General features: G+C 54.5%; 7 protein-coding genes across 7 annotated transcripts; 3 read left to right on the forward strand and 4 right to left on the reverse strand.

The window, feature by feature from the left end:
* Nucleotides 1-77: 77 nt before the first annotated feature.
* Nucleotides 78-2041, reverse strand: CLUP02_15017 (uncharacterized protein; the record flags this gene model as incomplete). The annotated part of the gene is made up of 2 exons (XM_049293941.1): nt 78-1855; nt 1951-2041. The coding sequence occupies 2 exons, from the start codon at nt 2039-2041 to the stop codon at nt 78-80; spliced, it is 1869 nt and encodes a 622-aa protein (XP_049151087.1).
* A 219-nt stretch (nt 2042-2260) lies between these two features.
* Nucleotides 2261-5104, forward strand: CLUP02_15018 (ATPase; the record flags this gene model as incomplete). The annotated part of the gene is made up of 4 exons (XM_049293942.1): nt 2261-2302; nt 2361-2498; nt 2536-3049; nt 3225-5104. 4 exons carry the CDS (start codon nt 2261-2263, stop codon nt 5102-5104), a joined length of 2574 nt encoding a protein of 857 aa, XP_049151088.1.
* A 155-nt stretch (nt 5105-5259) lies between these two features.
* On the forward strand, nt 5260-7059 carry CLUP02_15019 (uncharacterized protein; the record flags this gene model as incomplete). Its single annotated transcript, XM_049293943.1, has 8 exons — nt 5260-5371; nt 5456-5512; nt 5581-5684; nt 5736-5824; nt 5881-5955; nt 6023-6079; nt 6150-6464; nt 6753-7059. The coding sequence occupies 8 exons, from the start codon at nt 5260-5262 to the stop codon at nt 7057-7059; spliced, it is 1116 nt and encodes a 371-aa protein (XP_049151089.1).
* A 40-nt stretch (nt 7060-7099) lies between these two features.
* Nucleotides 7100-8599, forward strand: CLUP02_15020 (squalene epoxidase; the record flags this gene model as incomplete). The annotated part of the gene is made up of 1 exon (XM_049293944.1): nt 7100-8599. The coding sequence occupies one exon, from the start codon at nt 7100-7102 to the stop codon at nt 8597-8599; it is 1500 nt and encodes a 499-aa protein (XP_049151090.1).
* A 992-nt stretch (nt 8600-9591) lies between these two features.
* On the reverse strand, nt 9592-9915 carry CLUP02_15021 (uncharacterized protein; the record flags this gene model as incomplete). The annotated part of the gene is made up of 2 exons (XM_049293945.1): nt 9592-9722; nt 9852-9915. The coding sequence occupies 2 exons, from the start codon at nt 9913-9915 to the stop codon at nt 9592-9594; spliced, it is 195 nt and encodes a 64-aa protein (XP_049151091.1).
* Nucleotides 9916-10880: 965 nt separating this feature from the next.
* CLUP02_15022 (glycosyltransferase family 2) lies at nt 10881-12461 on the reverse strand (the record flags this gene model as incomplete). The annotated part of the gene is made up of 4 exons (XM_049293946.1): nt 10881-11282; nt 11339-12058; nt 12153-12262; nt 12359-12461. 4 exons carry the CDS (start codon nt 12459-12461, stop codon nt 10881-10883), a joined length of 1335 nt encoding a protein of 444 aa, XP_049151092.1.
* A 2907-nt stretch (nt 12462-15368) lies between these two features.
* CLUP02_15023 (uncharacterized protein) lies at nt 15369-16001 on the reverse strand (the record flags this gene model as incomplete). Its single annotated transcript, XM_049293947.1, has 4 exons — nt 15369-15466; nt 15581-15615; nt 15671-15714; nt 15843-16001. 4 exons carry the CDS (start codon nt 15999-16001, stop codon nt 15369-15371), a joined length of 336 nt encoding a protein of 111 aa, XP_049151093.1.
* Between the last annotated feature and the right edge of the window lie 46 nt (nt 16002-16047).

Consider the following 16047-nt stretch of genomic DNA (forward strand, 5'->3'; position numbering starts at 1 on the left):
TGTACACATGCTCCCGGGTATATCTTACAAAGAGTTACTATACACTTTTTATCGACGGTCGCTGCTACTTGTGACATTTACCACACTACATGCGTGTTTACGATTACGCTCTGATCATTCGTCAGGATAAGCTCCTTTTTGTGCCACGCGCGAACGAAGCGCCTCGCTTCGTGCACGTCCGGGAACGACACCACGAACCGGCCGGACGGGGCCGTTTCGTCCAGCGCGTCGGGGGTGGTGCCTCTCCGTCCCGAGTCGCCCTCCGTCACCGCCGGACCCGCATCGTCTTCGTTGTAGACGAGGCCCTCCCCGGTCTCCGTAAGCTTTTCCGCCTTCGTCGCGGTTCTTTGGTGCACCTTGGGCGCAAAGTACGGACGCAGGTGCTGCACCGGCCAGCCCAGGTTGCGGTCGCGGGCGTCACGGCGGATCCAGTGGGAGAGGCTGCGCTGGTCGAGGGTGCCGCCGTCGAGGGAGAGGACAACGTGGGCGTTTGCGCGCGGGGGCGGTTCGGGGGTCATGCTGAGGAGGCCTTGGATGCTGAAAGTCTCGAGGCGGGCCTCGGTAGCGCGGTTGAGTTTGTAGAGGTGGAGGTTTAGGGGCGTCTTGGAGGGGGGTGCGAGGCTAAAGACTGATGTTGGGGAGGATGCGGAAGAGGTTTCTGCGGGCGTCAGGCCGGCGGCGGGGGACGCGAGGGCGCGGCCGGCGAGGGCGTGGAGGCGTTGCGCTTCGCGCTGGTACGCTGCTGCCGCGGCGTGGGAGTCAAAGAGGATGAAGTAGCGGTCCATGGGTGCCAGGGTGCCGTAGTCGTAGGCCTGCATGACCTTGGTGATGGAGGCGCTCCAGCCGTCGAGGTGCTGGCCCTGGGGGCCGATGCGGTAGAAGTCGGACTCCATGAGATTCGGGCTGGCGTTGGAGAGGATGAGCATGGCGGAGCGCTCGGCCTTGGCCGCTGCCGCCTCCTCTGGGGATGCTGCTTCCGAGGAGGCGGTGTCGGCGGCGGCGTCGTCTTTCGGGAGGGAGTCGAGCCAGGATTGGAGATCGTTGTGATCTACAGATCGCTCTTCGGATGAGTTCTGGCCGGCCTGAGATTTCCTCAACAAGGCCTCGACGCCACCTTTGCCCAGCACTGCTTCCGCCGCCGACTCTGCTTCTCCCGATCCCGGGGACGAGAAGAGCTCGTTGAAGATGGAGGAGCTCTCTCCGTCGGCGGCCTTGTCCTTTTTCTTCTTTTCACGCGCGCTCAACTCGAAAAAGTCTGCAATCTTGCCGGCCGCCTCGCCTCCTGTCTTGCTGGATTTGTTCTTGCGCTCCAGTTGCCTTAGTCTGTACTCTGTCGCCTCGGACTTTTCCGGGTCGGTGGAGGTCAGGAACCGGACCTTGACCTTGCCCTTGCCTTCTCCATCGTCGTGTTCGCTGGCCCGACGACTCGGGTGAGAGTAAATGTCATCGTTTGGGAATAGCTCCTCGAAAAGCGAAGGCGGCTTTGCCTTGGGCTCCTCTCTCCGTGACGGTTTCTTCTTGCCCCATTTATCGTCGGGTGAGCTGCGCTGGGGTTGGGTCGAGAAGAGTCGTTTGCCAGGGCCGTGGTCTGCGCGAAAGAACCGTCGGAGTGTATGTGCTGGCGTCTGTGGTAACGGCAGCTGCTGTAACAGCGGGAGCCGTCGTCGGGCTGCGATTGTGGTCATCCGGGCAACTCTGAGGGTCGAGCTGCGCAGCCCTCGGAGGTCAGCCCATTGCATGGGCCCGGAGGGACTTGGACTTCGTCGGGTCGGGTTAGAGGATGTAGGGAGAGAGAGGCTTCTCGTACTTCGGTCGGCGTGTGTAGCTGAGACTTCTGTGGTGGAGGTGGTGAAGGCTGTTATAAGTGAAGAAAGAAGTTGAGATGCTGGACCTAACTTTCTTCCGCGCTGCAATGCGACGTTGAACAGGCGTGGCAGGGTAGGTACGTACCATTGACTTGAGCTGGTATGGGGCCGATGAGGAAAATTGGTCGGGGGTCGGGACTTGGTGGAGGGGAGGGAGGGGTCTTTGAATTTTTCATGGCTCACTTACACGAAATCATGGGCGATTCACACAGGAAACATATCTTCATACCACGAACTCAAGAAAATAGAGAAAACCCAACAAAATATCTAGGAGATTTCATAGAGACTTGGATATTCTCGGATTACCCGCTTGACTATTAATCGGCATTGTGGCTGTTATAGTTGCTTCTCAAAATCTCATCATTGCCGGATCTTCTTGTCGCAGGGTTTTCTCGATGCCACACCCCGGTCTGGGCCCTACACCATTGTCAACTCATGTGGGCAGTGACGGATGAAGAATAAACGTCGTCTGAACAACATATATACCTCCGATAGGCCACAAGAGACGAAAGATCCAGGAACAGGAGGGTTTCGGTTTTCCCTTTTCTAGATCTGAAGTTTTTCGGTCTCACATCAAATTCGGATCACACTCAGGCAATCCGCCACTTGATTGTCCCGCGGGCTGAGCACTCAGTGAGAGACTCGACGAAGTCAAGACAACGGCTCTCAGGGGCACGACACCACCCAACCCTGCCGCCGGCTAGACCACAAAACTATGGCCAAGACCATCGACGGAAAGGTCCGCCCCCTGGCGCCTTTCGACAAGACGCTCGAAAAGTCGACGCTCAAGGGCGCCTCGAGAATCTATGTCAACCGGGACTCCCTGATCCAGCTCACGGGGAGCGTCGACAACGGCCGGCGCTGCGTCGTCACGAGGACCGCCGCTCAGGATGCGGCCAAGTCTGCGGCGACGACGACAACAACGGAGCCGTTGCGCCGAGAGGCCGCGCTCTGGACGCTCGCGGACAAGAATATCAGCCCCAACATCATTCTCATGAGCGAGGCGTACCGCGAGGCTTGCGGGTTCGAGCTGGGTGACCAAATCACGATCACGATGACGGAGACTTCTGCGGTGCCCGACGCTGAGTCGGTTAGTATTCTGCCTGTGACGACGTCTGAGAGGGAAAAGGCCGAGATCAAAGCATGGGAGGGGGCTTGGGTAGGAGTGATTCGGTTCTATCTCGGTGAGTTGCGCAGACCTTCCTCCTTTCAATCAAACCTGGGTGGCTGCCGTCAGCATCTCTGTGATATTCTACTATGGCTTCTACGGGCAGTATGACATTTACGCCTTATGCTCAGATTTGAGATAGACTCTCTTCACTTCAGACTTGCTGTGAGACGAATGCTGACATATTTCAGGGCGGGCTGAGCAAGTTTTTCCGGGCATGAAGTTTGAGTGCGTGGCACCTGGGTCAAAACAAATATTCAGAATCACATCCGTAGACGGCCAGACACATAATGTAGCCCGCTATGTGGTCTCAACAGTACCCACGATCGTCTCAGGTGAGGAAGAAGAGATAGTCGAGGAAGTTCGCGACGTGACGAAGCTCGTCGTCCCGAATATCCCCGGATTACATGCAGAAGAGAAGAAGCTGCGAAGCTTCCTCCGTGGCTTCAATGCAAAGTTCGTCTACAAGGGCCAACAAAAATCATGCGGAATCGTCATCCACGGCGGACGAGGCACCGGCAAGTCGTACATCCTGAACCGGATAGCCAGCACGGGCTGGGGTCGAGTCTTCCGGATCGAAGAAAACGATAAGTCGTCGACCGTTGAGGAGGTCTTCAAGCAAGCGCGGACGATGCAGCCCAGCATCATCCTCATCGATGGCCTCCAAGCTCTGATTGGGAAAGACCGGGCAAACTCCACGGCCATCACCCAGCGGTTAGGCCAGCAGCTCGACCAGTTGGCCGAGGATGCCCTCAAGAATGGCACACTACCCAAGGTCGTGGTCATCGCCACCTGTCTGGACTACATGACGGACGTACCTCCTGAGTTACAAAAGAGAACGAGATTCGAGCGCAACATCCCCCTCTCCATACCCAACGCCGATGGCCGCCTCGAGATTCTCAAGTCCTTTGAAATACCCATCCAGCCAGAGGTCAAGGACGTGATGCTGGCCAAGCTGTCACAACAAACACACGCCTACAACGCAAGCGACCTCGACAGACTCATCGAAAACGCAATGATTATCTCAGCAGAGCGCCTCGACCCCGACGAAGCCGGCTACGACGAGGAGGCACTAGGCACCCCGTACCTCTCCCGCGAGGACCTCGAGCACGCGCTCCGCTCCACCAGGCCGACGGCCATGCACGATGTGAACCTCAAGCCACCCACAATCCACTGGCAGGACGTCGGTGGGCAGGAGAGCCTCAAGAACGCGCTGCGCAACATGATCACCCTCACCACGACAAACGACCCGACGGTCCAGAAGCTCATCCTCACCCCGCCAAAGGGTCTCCTCCTCTACGGTCCGCCCGGATGCTCAAAGACGCTGTCGGCGCAGGCCATGGCCACCGAGTCCGGCTTCAACTTCTTTGCTGTCAAGGGCGCGGAGCTGCTCAACATGTACGTGGGCGAGTCGGAGCGCGCCGTCCGGCAGCTCTTTGAGCGTGCGCGCGCCGCGAGCCCGAGTATCATCTTCTTTGATGAAATTGACTCCATCGGCGGCCAGCGCGCCGGCAATGGCGGCGGTGGTGGTGCCGCAAAGAGCCAGGGTGCGGTGAATATGCTCACGACGCTGTTGACCGAGATGGACGGTTTTGAGGCGCTCTCGGGCGTGCTTATTCTGGCCGCGACGAACCGGCCCGAGGCCATGGACCCGGCTCTCCTCCGGCCCGGCCGCTTCGACCGGATCGTGTACGTTGGCCCGCCGGACGCCGCGGGGCGGGAGGCCGTGTTCAACTTGTATCTGCGCAAGCTCCCCCTCGCGGCGGACGTGGATGTTGCAGAGCTGTCGAGGCTGGCGGAAGGTTTCTCGGGTGCCGAGATTAAGCAGATTGTCAACGTGGCGACGGAGCCGGCGTTGAGCAAGACGCTGAGCAGGACGCACATTGGGGCCACAGAGGAAGGTAGTGGCGGCGGCGGCGTTAGGTTGGACGGGGAGGCGGAGCAGGTCACGGTTTGCATGGAGGATATCGTGGACGCCATCAAGTCTGTCCCTAAGGGTATCACGCCCCAGATGCTAGATGGCTACGAGAAGTGGTCGAAGCAGTTTATGAAGCATCAGAACCAGAAATAGAGAGTCATGATTGCTCACAATTTGCGAGCTGGGATCACTTTGATTAGCCCTCCTAATGAGTCTGCCGGATGATTCTCGACACATAGGTTACTAGTATGTTGTCTCTCGGTAATTTCAACATCAGTGTGAGTGTTCTTTGCGGCTATCCCGTGAGAATGGGCGTATGCGGTTCGAAACCAGTTCCTGTCTTGTCACATTTGTCTGGAGCTAGAGAGTGTTCTAAAGATGCTTCATCGACGGGTAGGTTCTACAAACCTGCAAAGCTAGGTGACCCGGATCCATCGTCTCGGACCCGAACTGCTTGAAATGCTTTTTAACGGATCAATCTGATTCGCGGCTATGTTTTCATAGAAAATCGCGCCGAGGTTCTCAGTTCGGACCCGAGTTTCCCCTCTGCATTAACCATTGGTTTGTCTCAACATTGCGGCTCCGCAGACTGAACCAGCTGGGTGGTTTACTCACACTGCACCTGTGAGCTTTGCTGAGTTCCGTTTGCAAGACGGAACGCATCTGGTATTATACATTGTACATGCAGCCACCCGAGGCTGAGCCAGCCGTGATATCAGACCATGCTTTATCTGTATTGGCGAGGCATGAAGCCAGGTATTCTCGCAAGACTTGAACGTGAAAGACTTTCACATGCTACGATATACTCGCCCAATCGGGAGCAGTGGGACTGAAACTTTTCTGGAAGGGTTGGTGGTGCAACTTCTTGAACAGGTGTGTCAGAGCCGTGATTGGCTACCGACGGATTGCATTGAGATGGGGCGACGCAGCGCCCCCTTTTTCCGCGTTAGTCTCTGGAACCCACGCACGGCGGAGTATCAATGGATCATGTCGACCAACATCTGGTGACGGCTACTCTGAATTCTAGGGTCTTGGAGATGATGGTGTACCATTGAGGTAGAGCAATATCAGGGCGCATCAGCTCACTCACCCCCAAATTGCCAACCCTCCCTACTCGGCCCGGCTGAAGTTGACGAAGGCTTGAAGATGCGAGGTACCTTCGTAGATCTGGGGTCCTGTCAGTGTCACAGAAGCACAGAGCAACAGAAGCGAGCAATAGTCAGGAACAGCTTAACCAAAGGCACAGAGGGTGGAGTCTGAAAGTGCCTGATGTTTGGGCCGAGCAGAAATCTATTACGCATGACCGTGGTTCGACACGTGAAATGGGCGGTGTGTGGGCACTAATTGGAGCGTGGCAATTGGCTCGATTGCAACGGCGTGAGCCGCCATGGAACGACTTGTCGTTGAGATCGCCTTCTGTAATTTTTCTGGATCCTCCGCAACCTTCGCTTTTTGTCTTGATGTCCCAGGGGTTTGTCGTCCGTCTTTGTGCCTCTGAACAGAGGATTCTTGGGTGACCCGACTACCTACCTAGTTAAGAGATTGAGCGCAATGACACCTTGATGTACCTTCTCATGTACCGTAGCTTAGTGAGCTCTATACTAGAAATTACCAGACTTATTCCTGTAATGACAAAAGTCAGCGAGGAACCAACGCGGAAAGAAACATTTTACTCACCCCCTAGCAAAAGGCTATAGTGCAGGGGCCCCAGCTAAAGTGAGTCGTCCACTCATCACGCTTCTTTTCCTTCTTTGGATTTCATCTGCCACCATATGGTTCGAGGCGGGACGTGAACGACAAGACTAACCACCTCCCACCCTTCAACCTCTTCCAATCTCGCCTGGTCTTTCATAAAACCCGATAGCGGCAACCAGTCTCACTTTCTCTTCCCCCTCCCCTCCCGTTCTTCCCGTCATCCAAAGCCAAACGCTTCCCCCAACGTTTCCAAGCGCAACTCCCAACGACCGAATCCGAGGCTCCTCTCAAAGGTGACATTCAACATACCTTTTTGCTGCCTTTCCTACCAAAGCGTTCTTTCGCACAGGCCCATCACGACAATCGGCAACACCACGATCTCCCCCGCCACCATACGCTTCAACAGCAACTAAAGCCCAGCCAGTTTCACTACCCCCTGAGAGTCGAATTGAAATGATCGAAAGTCCAACAGCAGCGGCCGACGCCCGCGCCGAGCGCCGCACCAAGTACCACGAGGCCGATGTAGTTGTCGTCGGCGCCGGCGTCTTTGGGTGCGCCATTGCATATGCACTGGGCCAGCAGGGAAGAAGTGTACTCCTACTCGAGAGATGGATGAAGGAGCCCGATCGCATTGTCGGCGAGCTGCTGCAGCCCGGCGGCATCGTCGCCCTGCGTCAGCTAGGCCTGGCCGACTGCCTCGAGGGCATTGACGCAATTCCCTGCTACGGCTACAAAGTCAGCTTTCACGGAGACGGAATCGACATCCCCTACCCTTCCTTTGACGAGAGTGGTCGCATGATCCATGCCTCGGAGAGCGAGGCCGTATCCGCAAGCGCGAAGCAGAAGGAGGGCAGATGCTTCCACCACGGTCGCTTCATCAACAACCTGCGCAAGGCATGCATGAGACAGGAGAACATTACCGTTGTCGAGACCGAGGTGACGGCCACGATACAAGGCGACGATAAGGATACGGTGCTTGGTGTAAGGTCCAAGACGACAGACGCCACGGGCCAGAAGAAAGACGACTACTTCTTTGGCCAGCTGACCATCATCGCCGATGGTTACGCCTCCAAGTTCCGCAAGGAGTACCTGCCGCAAGAACCCGTCGTCAAGTCAAAGTTCTACGCCCTCGAGCTCATCGACGCCCCCATGCTCTCTCCCGGCTACGGCCACGTCTGCATCGGCAACGCCTTCCCCGTCCTCCTGTACCAGATTGGCACCCACGAGACCCGCGCGCTCATCGACGTACCCGCCAACATTCCCGAGGCCTCGCCCGCTGCTGGCGGTGTCCGTGGCTACATCAAGAACGTCGTCATGCCCACATTGCCTCCCCAGATGCGCCCATGCTTTGAGGCTGCTCTCGCCGACGGCAAGATCCCCCGATCCATGCCAAACTCCTACCTTCCTCCATCCCGCCAGACGGCGAACGGCATGCTCCTCCTCGGAGACGCCCTCAACATGCGTCACCCCCTCACTGGCGGTGGCATGACCGTCGCCTTCAACGACTGCGTCATTCTCTCCGACCTGCTCCATCCCTCGCGCGTAAGCGACCTTGCCGACCCCGTGGCTTTGAAGGGAGTCCTGCGCGAGTTCCACTGGCGCCGTAAGAGCCTCACATCCATCATCAACGTGTTGGCCATGGCACTGTACGCCCTGTTTGCCGCAAACGACCGCCAGCTGCGCGCTCTGCAGATGGGATGCTTCTCTTACTTCCAGCGCGGCCACGCCTCTGAGCCCATGGCCCTCATGGGCGGCCTCATGCACCAGCCTGGCAAGCTCGCGTACCACTTCTTCAGCGTCGCCTTCCTAGCCATCTGGCTCAACGCTCTCAACCTCATGAGCGGTAGCATTTTCGGTTTCTTGAAGGCGCCGCTGGCGCTCATTGACGGCATCCTCATTCTCTGGAGAGCGAGTGTCGTCTTCTTGCCCGTCATGTGGCGTGAGCTGAACTGAGGAGACGCCTATACATGAAGATAAGATCATCATCAGAGTTATTAGACATGAGCAAAGAGAACGTTGGCAGAATGAGTGATGAGCCAACGAAAAGTAAAAACAAAAAGGGGATAAATTTCCCCTCCCCACTCGCCCCGAGGTCTTCTGTCAGGAGTACCTCCCCCCGGGCTGTATATATACTCAGTTACGATAAACCATATTTGGGATGGAAGCGGATCATTGGATCACCCGAGTGTAGATACAGTTGTATCAGACCATATCATAATTTTAATCATCAAGTTGAAATACCTTCTGCCTTCTGTTGCACTCTTCCATTATGTACAGCAAGCATTCGCATTGATGACAAACATCCTTTGGTCAGTCTTTAATATAAGTCTGACTACGGTAATCGATGTCATTGTGCTCCTCAATGGTCTCCAGTCAGGCTGCTCCGTTTGCCATCTACTGCATAAGGGATAGTTGCGAGGCATGGGCTGCTAGTATGTGTGAATGTCCTCTGTTCAGCTAGGCCTTTGTTCGTCCTTGGTCGTCTGTCGTTTTTTGCTGTATATACATTCGTCTTCGAATACGACGTGAGAAATGTAAAAGTTTATGAGGTGCTAGTCGGTACGTATACGATTGTTGCAGGATGGGACACTGTTGCCAACGTGGCGGGCGACGTTCCGATCTTATTGTGAATGAGAGAGGACCGGAGCGATGGGCGTGCGGCGAAGGGGAGGAGAAGTTCTCGCTTTGAAAGGGCCCCAGACGGGGAAAGGTAATGCGGACAGAGCTCGTTGCGGCCGTGATATAGGTAGCTAGCCAAGAGGCCAGGCCAAGAACATCATCCGGGCAAAAAGTAGAGGGATTTCCTGGCAAAACTGCGTAATGTACGAATACGGCTGTATGAGTTCCCCTCCATACTTCAGCTAGATAGAGTACCTTACCGTCCCGGTCGTTTTTGATGACCGTATGTTATATGTACCTCATTCCTTCCTAAGGCTTTCCTCCTACTAAGCATGTAACGTATAGAAAGGACCGATATTCTTCTGGACACGGCGACCCTGGGTGTGATGGAGAAGGTCAAAGTCTCCCTTCTCAATGTCCGTAAGCTCGCGGGCTTTTCCCCGGATCTTCCAAGACCCTTATCAGGTATAGCATCGGTAAAGGCTTTACTACGAGTTATGGCACGTAGTAACGGGCGTATGAAGTGGGTTGAAATTTAGCTTGAATCAACCCATTTGGACGAAGAAAAGAGCGCCATTCTACATACCGAACGAATGTAAGGTCGACGCGAAATAGTACATGACAAAGTGCCTCAAGAGTACTGATACCATTCTCGTTCCGTGGCAGGATATGAGGTTCGCCGTAACATTACAACGGTATTTAGGGCACGAGTATTCTAGAACACGCCATCCTCGTAATTGACATGCTAGGCCCAGACGTTATTAACCCAGTGACATGTGGAGCAGTTCTTGTGAATAATGAGATGAAGGAAGATTTGATCAGGTACTTGCTGGAATATGTTTATTACTTATTATTCATTAATTCGTGTACGCTCGTCCCTGGGTATGGTACGGGAATAGGGCGACGTCTAGTAGCTGTGTTCACATAGAAGTGTTTGCAGTCTATCTGGCTTGGAGAACCTTCATCGTATCTTCGACTGTGCCTCGAGTAAAGAAAGCCACGAACACGAGCAACGATTGAGAAAGGCAGTCAGTTATGATAGTTATACCGCGAACGAGGATTCGCAGTGATGGTTATCGTGAGCTTGAGGCTAGGGAGTGATGGCCTATTCACTTGGGAGAACGGGTCATCGTAGTTCGCTTTCAGTCTTTGGCCAACCACAAATCATTATTAGTAGAAGTCTTTGACAGAGAATGGCACCACGGACGACGATACGTAACAATAGAACCCAGGGTTTAGTATTTTGAGAACTTTGTAGCATTACCACGGGGAATCTTGGCTCAACTACTTCCCAAATAAAGGTGGTTAGGGCACATTCTCCTGCTTCTGTCAAACATCTCACGTGTGCATGACCAAGAACCAAGGCTCATGTATGGGTCTCCATTGACCTAGCTAGGTTGTCTACCTGACGATGTGATGAAGTGTGGGCAAATGATCCTTGCCCTATCTATATGCGCAGACTCCATAGTCTGCATCACAACTTTTTTACCAGCACTTTTGACCCCGATCTAGAATAAGGGGGAACCCTGAAAGCCCTTCGGTCTCCTCCGGACAAGATGATCAAGAGGGTTGAGAATAAAACACAAAAGAAGCGAAACCCCACACAAACATTGCATCACGTCAATCTTCGACGGTAGACACCCATCATCCAGCTACCCCTGAGAATCGCCAGACCGAGGGCCATCTTGATGCTGTCCGAGATGACGCTGAGCTTGCTTCCTGGAACCTCGTGCCAGTCGACGGGCACCTCAGCTACGCGGATTCCGGGGCTGGTGCCAATAACACTGCCGTCTTCTCCGAGAACGGGCGCTGGCGGGGCTGATTCGGCCAGCAGGAGCATTTCAATGTCGAAAATCCAGCCCTCGGCATGCATGTACGGGACAATGTGCGGAAGGGCGGCGCGGGTGAAGAGCTTGAAGCCGCATTGGGTGTCGCGGAGGCGGGATGTGGCGGGCGGGGTGAGAATCATAAGCACGAGGTGGAAGGATCGCATGAGGAAGTTGCGCAGGGCAGATCGCTTGGTCATGTTAGCATCTTGATCTGGGATTGAGGGGCCTTGCGAGAGGAACATACCTTTACAACAGCCTCGCTGCCTACAAGGTGGGCGCGGCTGCCAATAGCAACACCGCGATGCGAGCCGTCAACAACCTCCTCGCAACCCTGAATCAGACGTCCCAGGTCGCTGAACTTTGTAGCACCGTCGGCGTCGGCAAAGAGCACATACTCGCCACGAGCGTGGCGGAAGCCATGAGTGACGGCGCCACCCTTTCCGCGGTTGCGCTCGAGCTTGATGACGCGTATGACATCGTGGAGCCCCTTCTTCTGCGCAAAGTCGAGGCAGATCTCGACGGTGCTGTCCCTGGATCCGTCGTCCACAATCAGGATTTCATAGCCGGTGAGGGCCTCGGAGGGCGGGTTCTTGTAGCGTCGGCGCGGGGTTGTAGGGCTGAGGAGGGGCTTGGTCGGGGAGGAGGGGCGGCCAAAGTTCTCGTCGAGGTATTCAACTGCTTCCTCGAGGGTTGGAAGAATGCGGGTGGCTTCATTGTAGGCGGGAAGCACGACGGTTAGGCGCACGTCCGCAGGGTCGATTGTCGCACCAGAGTCGGGGACATCGCGAGGATCGGTCAAGTGTGCGCGCGCCTCAGAGACGCTGCGCTCGGCGAACCAGCGGTCAAACCAGGAAGGGGCTGTGACCTGGACTGGCTTTCCGGAGGCAGAGGAGGTGAGGTAGACTTTCTCGGAAGGGAGTACGGCGCGAGGCTTGGGAGCGACGAGGTGGAGGGTGATGAAGATCTGTCGAAGGTAAACTGTTAGCTTCAATTGGGTTCAAATGGAGATATTTGGCTGGAAAATCGAGCTGTCCATAGTAATGGGGGAGCTAGCTTACAGTAAGAAGACCAGCAGCGGCAAGACTAAGCAGCGCGACGCCAAGGGCCGGCCACGATGCCTGGGTTATCTGATCCATTGTGTAGTTGCGATGGTGACCATGAGCGCTGACTGGTGTCGGAATCGCCTTTGGTCAGTGCCGGCGAGGGAAAGAGTGAATATTGCGAGAATTACAATGAAAAGGAAAGAGGTATCTGTTGCACGCACAACAAAAGAACGAGAAAGAAAATTGCTGCAACTGCCGCAGCTGCAGCTTGAATTCAATGACAATGAGACGAACGCATCGACTGAATTGATGGGTATGTAACATCGGCACCACCGTTTATGGGGTTCTGGGATACGTAATGCGGAACGCGGCAGCTCGCGGGAGCCCCCCTTTTGTGGCTTAACGAGGCTGGCCAATTGGGTTGGACCCCTGGGGACACCTTCCAATGGCAAGAGCCAATTGGCATGGAGGGGTAGGTACCTGTCTTTCCTAGCGTACCTCTCTAGGTGCCTTCCGCAGGCAGGTAGGTCCCCTGAGGGGATGCTCTTGCCCACTATTTTCGGCTTGTGGGGGATAAGGTACACTGTACGGAGTAGCTTAACACCTTCCATTGTAAGTTCAGATGGGCCTGGGCAGCATGTTCGATGCAAATGTGACTTTGGCATGAATCGCATTCTTCACCTACAGATACCTATCTTTGGGAGCAATATCGTATCTGTTCGGCACCAGCCGAGAGAGTCTTCTCTTGCATTTTATCAGCGTAACCCTACCTATTCGGACTCTTCAACGTATTCTCCGAGTCGCTCGACAACATCTCTTCTCTTGACGGATATCCTCACTGAAGTATTGTGTGTAGGGGCAATGGAGAATGGCAACGACGCGCTTCGAGCCGAGCCACAGTCAACGAACATGCTGCGTCAGTTTCCGACCCAAGACATCACAATGTGCTGTACCATGAACAGACCCATTGCGGTCCGCGCCAACCCACATTCCAGGACCACAGCTTAACCCTTACCCCACGCTGCGATGAAAGAAAGCCTCAAATCGCCATACCTCTGCAGATGCCATCTCGTATATACCAAATGACGACAGTCGCTCTTAGTCTTTTTCCCAACTTCTCTACTCAGGCCACATACGAGATCATAGAAGTCAAGCGTGTTGTCATCAGCGGCACCTGAGCCGCTCGCTGCAAGCCGCCATTACCGGTAAATGCCATGCGTCCCCAAAGCCACGCGACGCCTCATACGCTCGGTCCTGGGAGTGATGTGAAGAGGTGTATCTGGTACCTTTATCCCATCTTACACCGTCGTCACCTCCCGTGCCGTCCAGACAAGACCATAAATGTGGCCAGCCATCAATGGGTCGAATGCTATCCAATAACTACATCTGACAAGCCTCCAAGCGAGCGCCAAAGGACTATCGCCAACTTTAAAATTGAGGAACTCTGGAACCCCAGTCTCGCGAGGATCGCACGATCAACCAGGGGTCATCCAGAGCCGCCCAGACGGTTCCCTCAAGCCACGGCTTACCAGAGCTGAGCGCAAGTCGGTCTTTCTGTGGAAATTGCTAACCAAGCCTTTCCCGTGCTCTTCCCCGGCGCCTGTCGAGTTCAGGTCTATCCAGATTCTGTCCACTGCTTGATATAGTTAGTTGTAAGCGAGGAGAGAAGAGAGAAGCACATCTGTTCCAACACTCACTCGGTCCCCGAACGCTCCGCCTGAATTTTCCCCTCCTCGATGCAAGTCAGACAGGTAGCCAAGACTGCCAACGTGAGCTGGGCCGGTCTGTACCAAACGAAACGTCCGAGAACCTGCATGCAACCCATCCCAACGGAGCCAATAGACCGGGCTGCATCTGCCCAGCATTACTATCGCTCTGGGCGCTGAGGAGTGCCTAATCAATGAAAAGGGGATACAGGATTGAAGCCACCGAGGCAGGGCAAAAGCGCCTGAGTTGCACCACATATGCCATGCGGCGCACAATCCTCCGCCACCAGTCAATATTCCATCGAACCCTGCATAGCTTTGTTCGGCCGAAGACTGGCTGACAGACAGGTTAACTCAGCGCGATTATGGCCGCTGCCGCTGCCCATGCCAACACATAGCAATTGCAATACTGGCTTGGACGATAGTATGAGCCTGCAGCTTCGAGGAAACAAAGCATCAGACGAGCATATCGGCATCGTGCATTTCCGTGTCTTTAAAGGACCTCATCCTTGGTTCCCAGTGACGAGTTGGCTTGTCGTCGACCCTGAGACAACAAGAATCTACCTATTCAAGCATCATCTTGCTCAGCCTGCTTCGCCAAACCTGACCCATCACATCTGCGGAGAGGAGCCTACCCTCAAGGCTCGAGCTACCTCTGGCGCATATGCAAGGACCCGATAACGCGTGTGTTGGCGTTGCCATCAGTCTCCACCGCCGTCGTCCAAATCCACGCGTGTGGGGGTTGAGGAGGGGATCGCCTGTTGTATCGACAACTTAAGCAAGACGGCTGGACGCGTCAAGCTCGTCTTCGTCATCTACGCTAGACCCATACTCCAAAAGCTCTTCGCTCCTGACGATCCCTGGGCATTGCCTGCCGGCCACGTTCATGTGCGAAACCTCGCGTGGACCCTGACGATCTCTTTCCCTTTTACACGAGACTATTCCGGACAGTGGTATCCGTACATCGTTGACAATCGGCGTGCCCGTGGTACTGGGTCCTGGCCGCTCGGATCAAGCAGCCCGCTCCGGACGGAAAGCGACACCTTTGGCTATTTCTTGCCGTTTGCATTGGCCGAATCGTCAAGAGCACCGACGATCGCAATTCGCACACGGCATCGTGATCTAGATTGGCAATGCTTCCCAAGTTCCAGCTGCTCGTTTGCTGTGCTAACCTTACCATCTAGGGAAACACACTAAAGACACTAAACCTTGCCTCTTCTAGTCCGGTCCCGACGGACGACGGCTTTTGGATATAGCTTTATCAAGCAATTAGCTAGGAACGGAAGAGAGTGGGATAGCTAACCTGACGCCACACGAATCAAGGTTTTTCAAAAGCCTGGCGACCGATGGGGAAGAATGTCCATCAAGTCCTCCTGAAGGCCAAGCCTTACTAGGCTGGCTGGTGGACAAGTTAGCAAGCGTAGAAAGTCGGGTCTCTGAGCCTTGTGTCTCTCCTTCTCTCTGCCGTGCCGTGCCCCCGAGACATTCAAATTGTCTCATTCACAGAGGTGGAATTTCCACCTTCCTAGGCACGCACAGCATGCTCAGAGTGCCAATGTCTCGCCCACACGCTGACCATGATGTAAGACTCGCTGTAATGTTGTACTGGGAACGTCACTTGAACTACAAGGGGGCGAGGAAAAGAAAAAATATGAGCTTATTTTTGTCTCCATCTGTTTCTTTTTTCCTCCCGTCTTATCGATGATCGAAGGTCTCTCGTTTCGAGACTTTCCCCACGTGAGTGCGGATCTTTGTCTCGAGTCGAAATGAAGCTCGACATCAGTTCATGCAAAGTGCAAGAAAAAAAAAAGGTAGACATATTGAGACTTTGTAGATGTAGGCTTCGATATTTCATTTCGCTGGTCGCTATTCTGCCAACGTTGTAGTAATGGTAGTAATATGAGAGGTAAGGAAAGTGTCTATGTTATCGGTATAAGTTGTGGTCATGATATGGTCATCAAATAAATAAGAAAACAATTGGACCCGTCCCGGATCCGACCCTGAAGATGTTCAAGTCCCTGTGAAGTATCCAGTGTTGCTGAAGTCCAGCGGCAGCAACTCTGAAAGATGCCACCTGTCGATTTTTTTCGATCCCAAAGTGTTGCATGATTAAAAGCCAAGAGACCCCGAGTCTCATGGCGTCATTGTAGTAAGACATTATCCTCAAACGCCCGCGCAAGTTTTAGAAAGAGGCTATAGTTTGG

This window comes from Colletotrichum lupini, chromosome 8 (genome assembly GCF_023278565.1).
Source record: "Colletotrichum lupini chromosome 8, complete sequence".
In the NCBI taxonomy this organism is placed as follows: Eukaryota; Fungi; Ascomycota; class Sordariomycetes; order Glomerellales; family Glomerellaceae; genus Colletotrichum; species Colletotrichum lupini.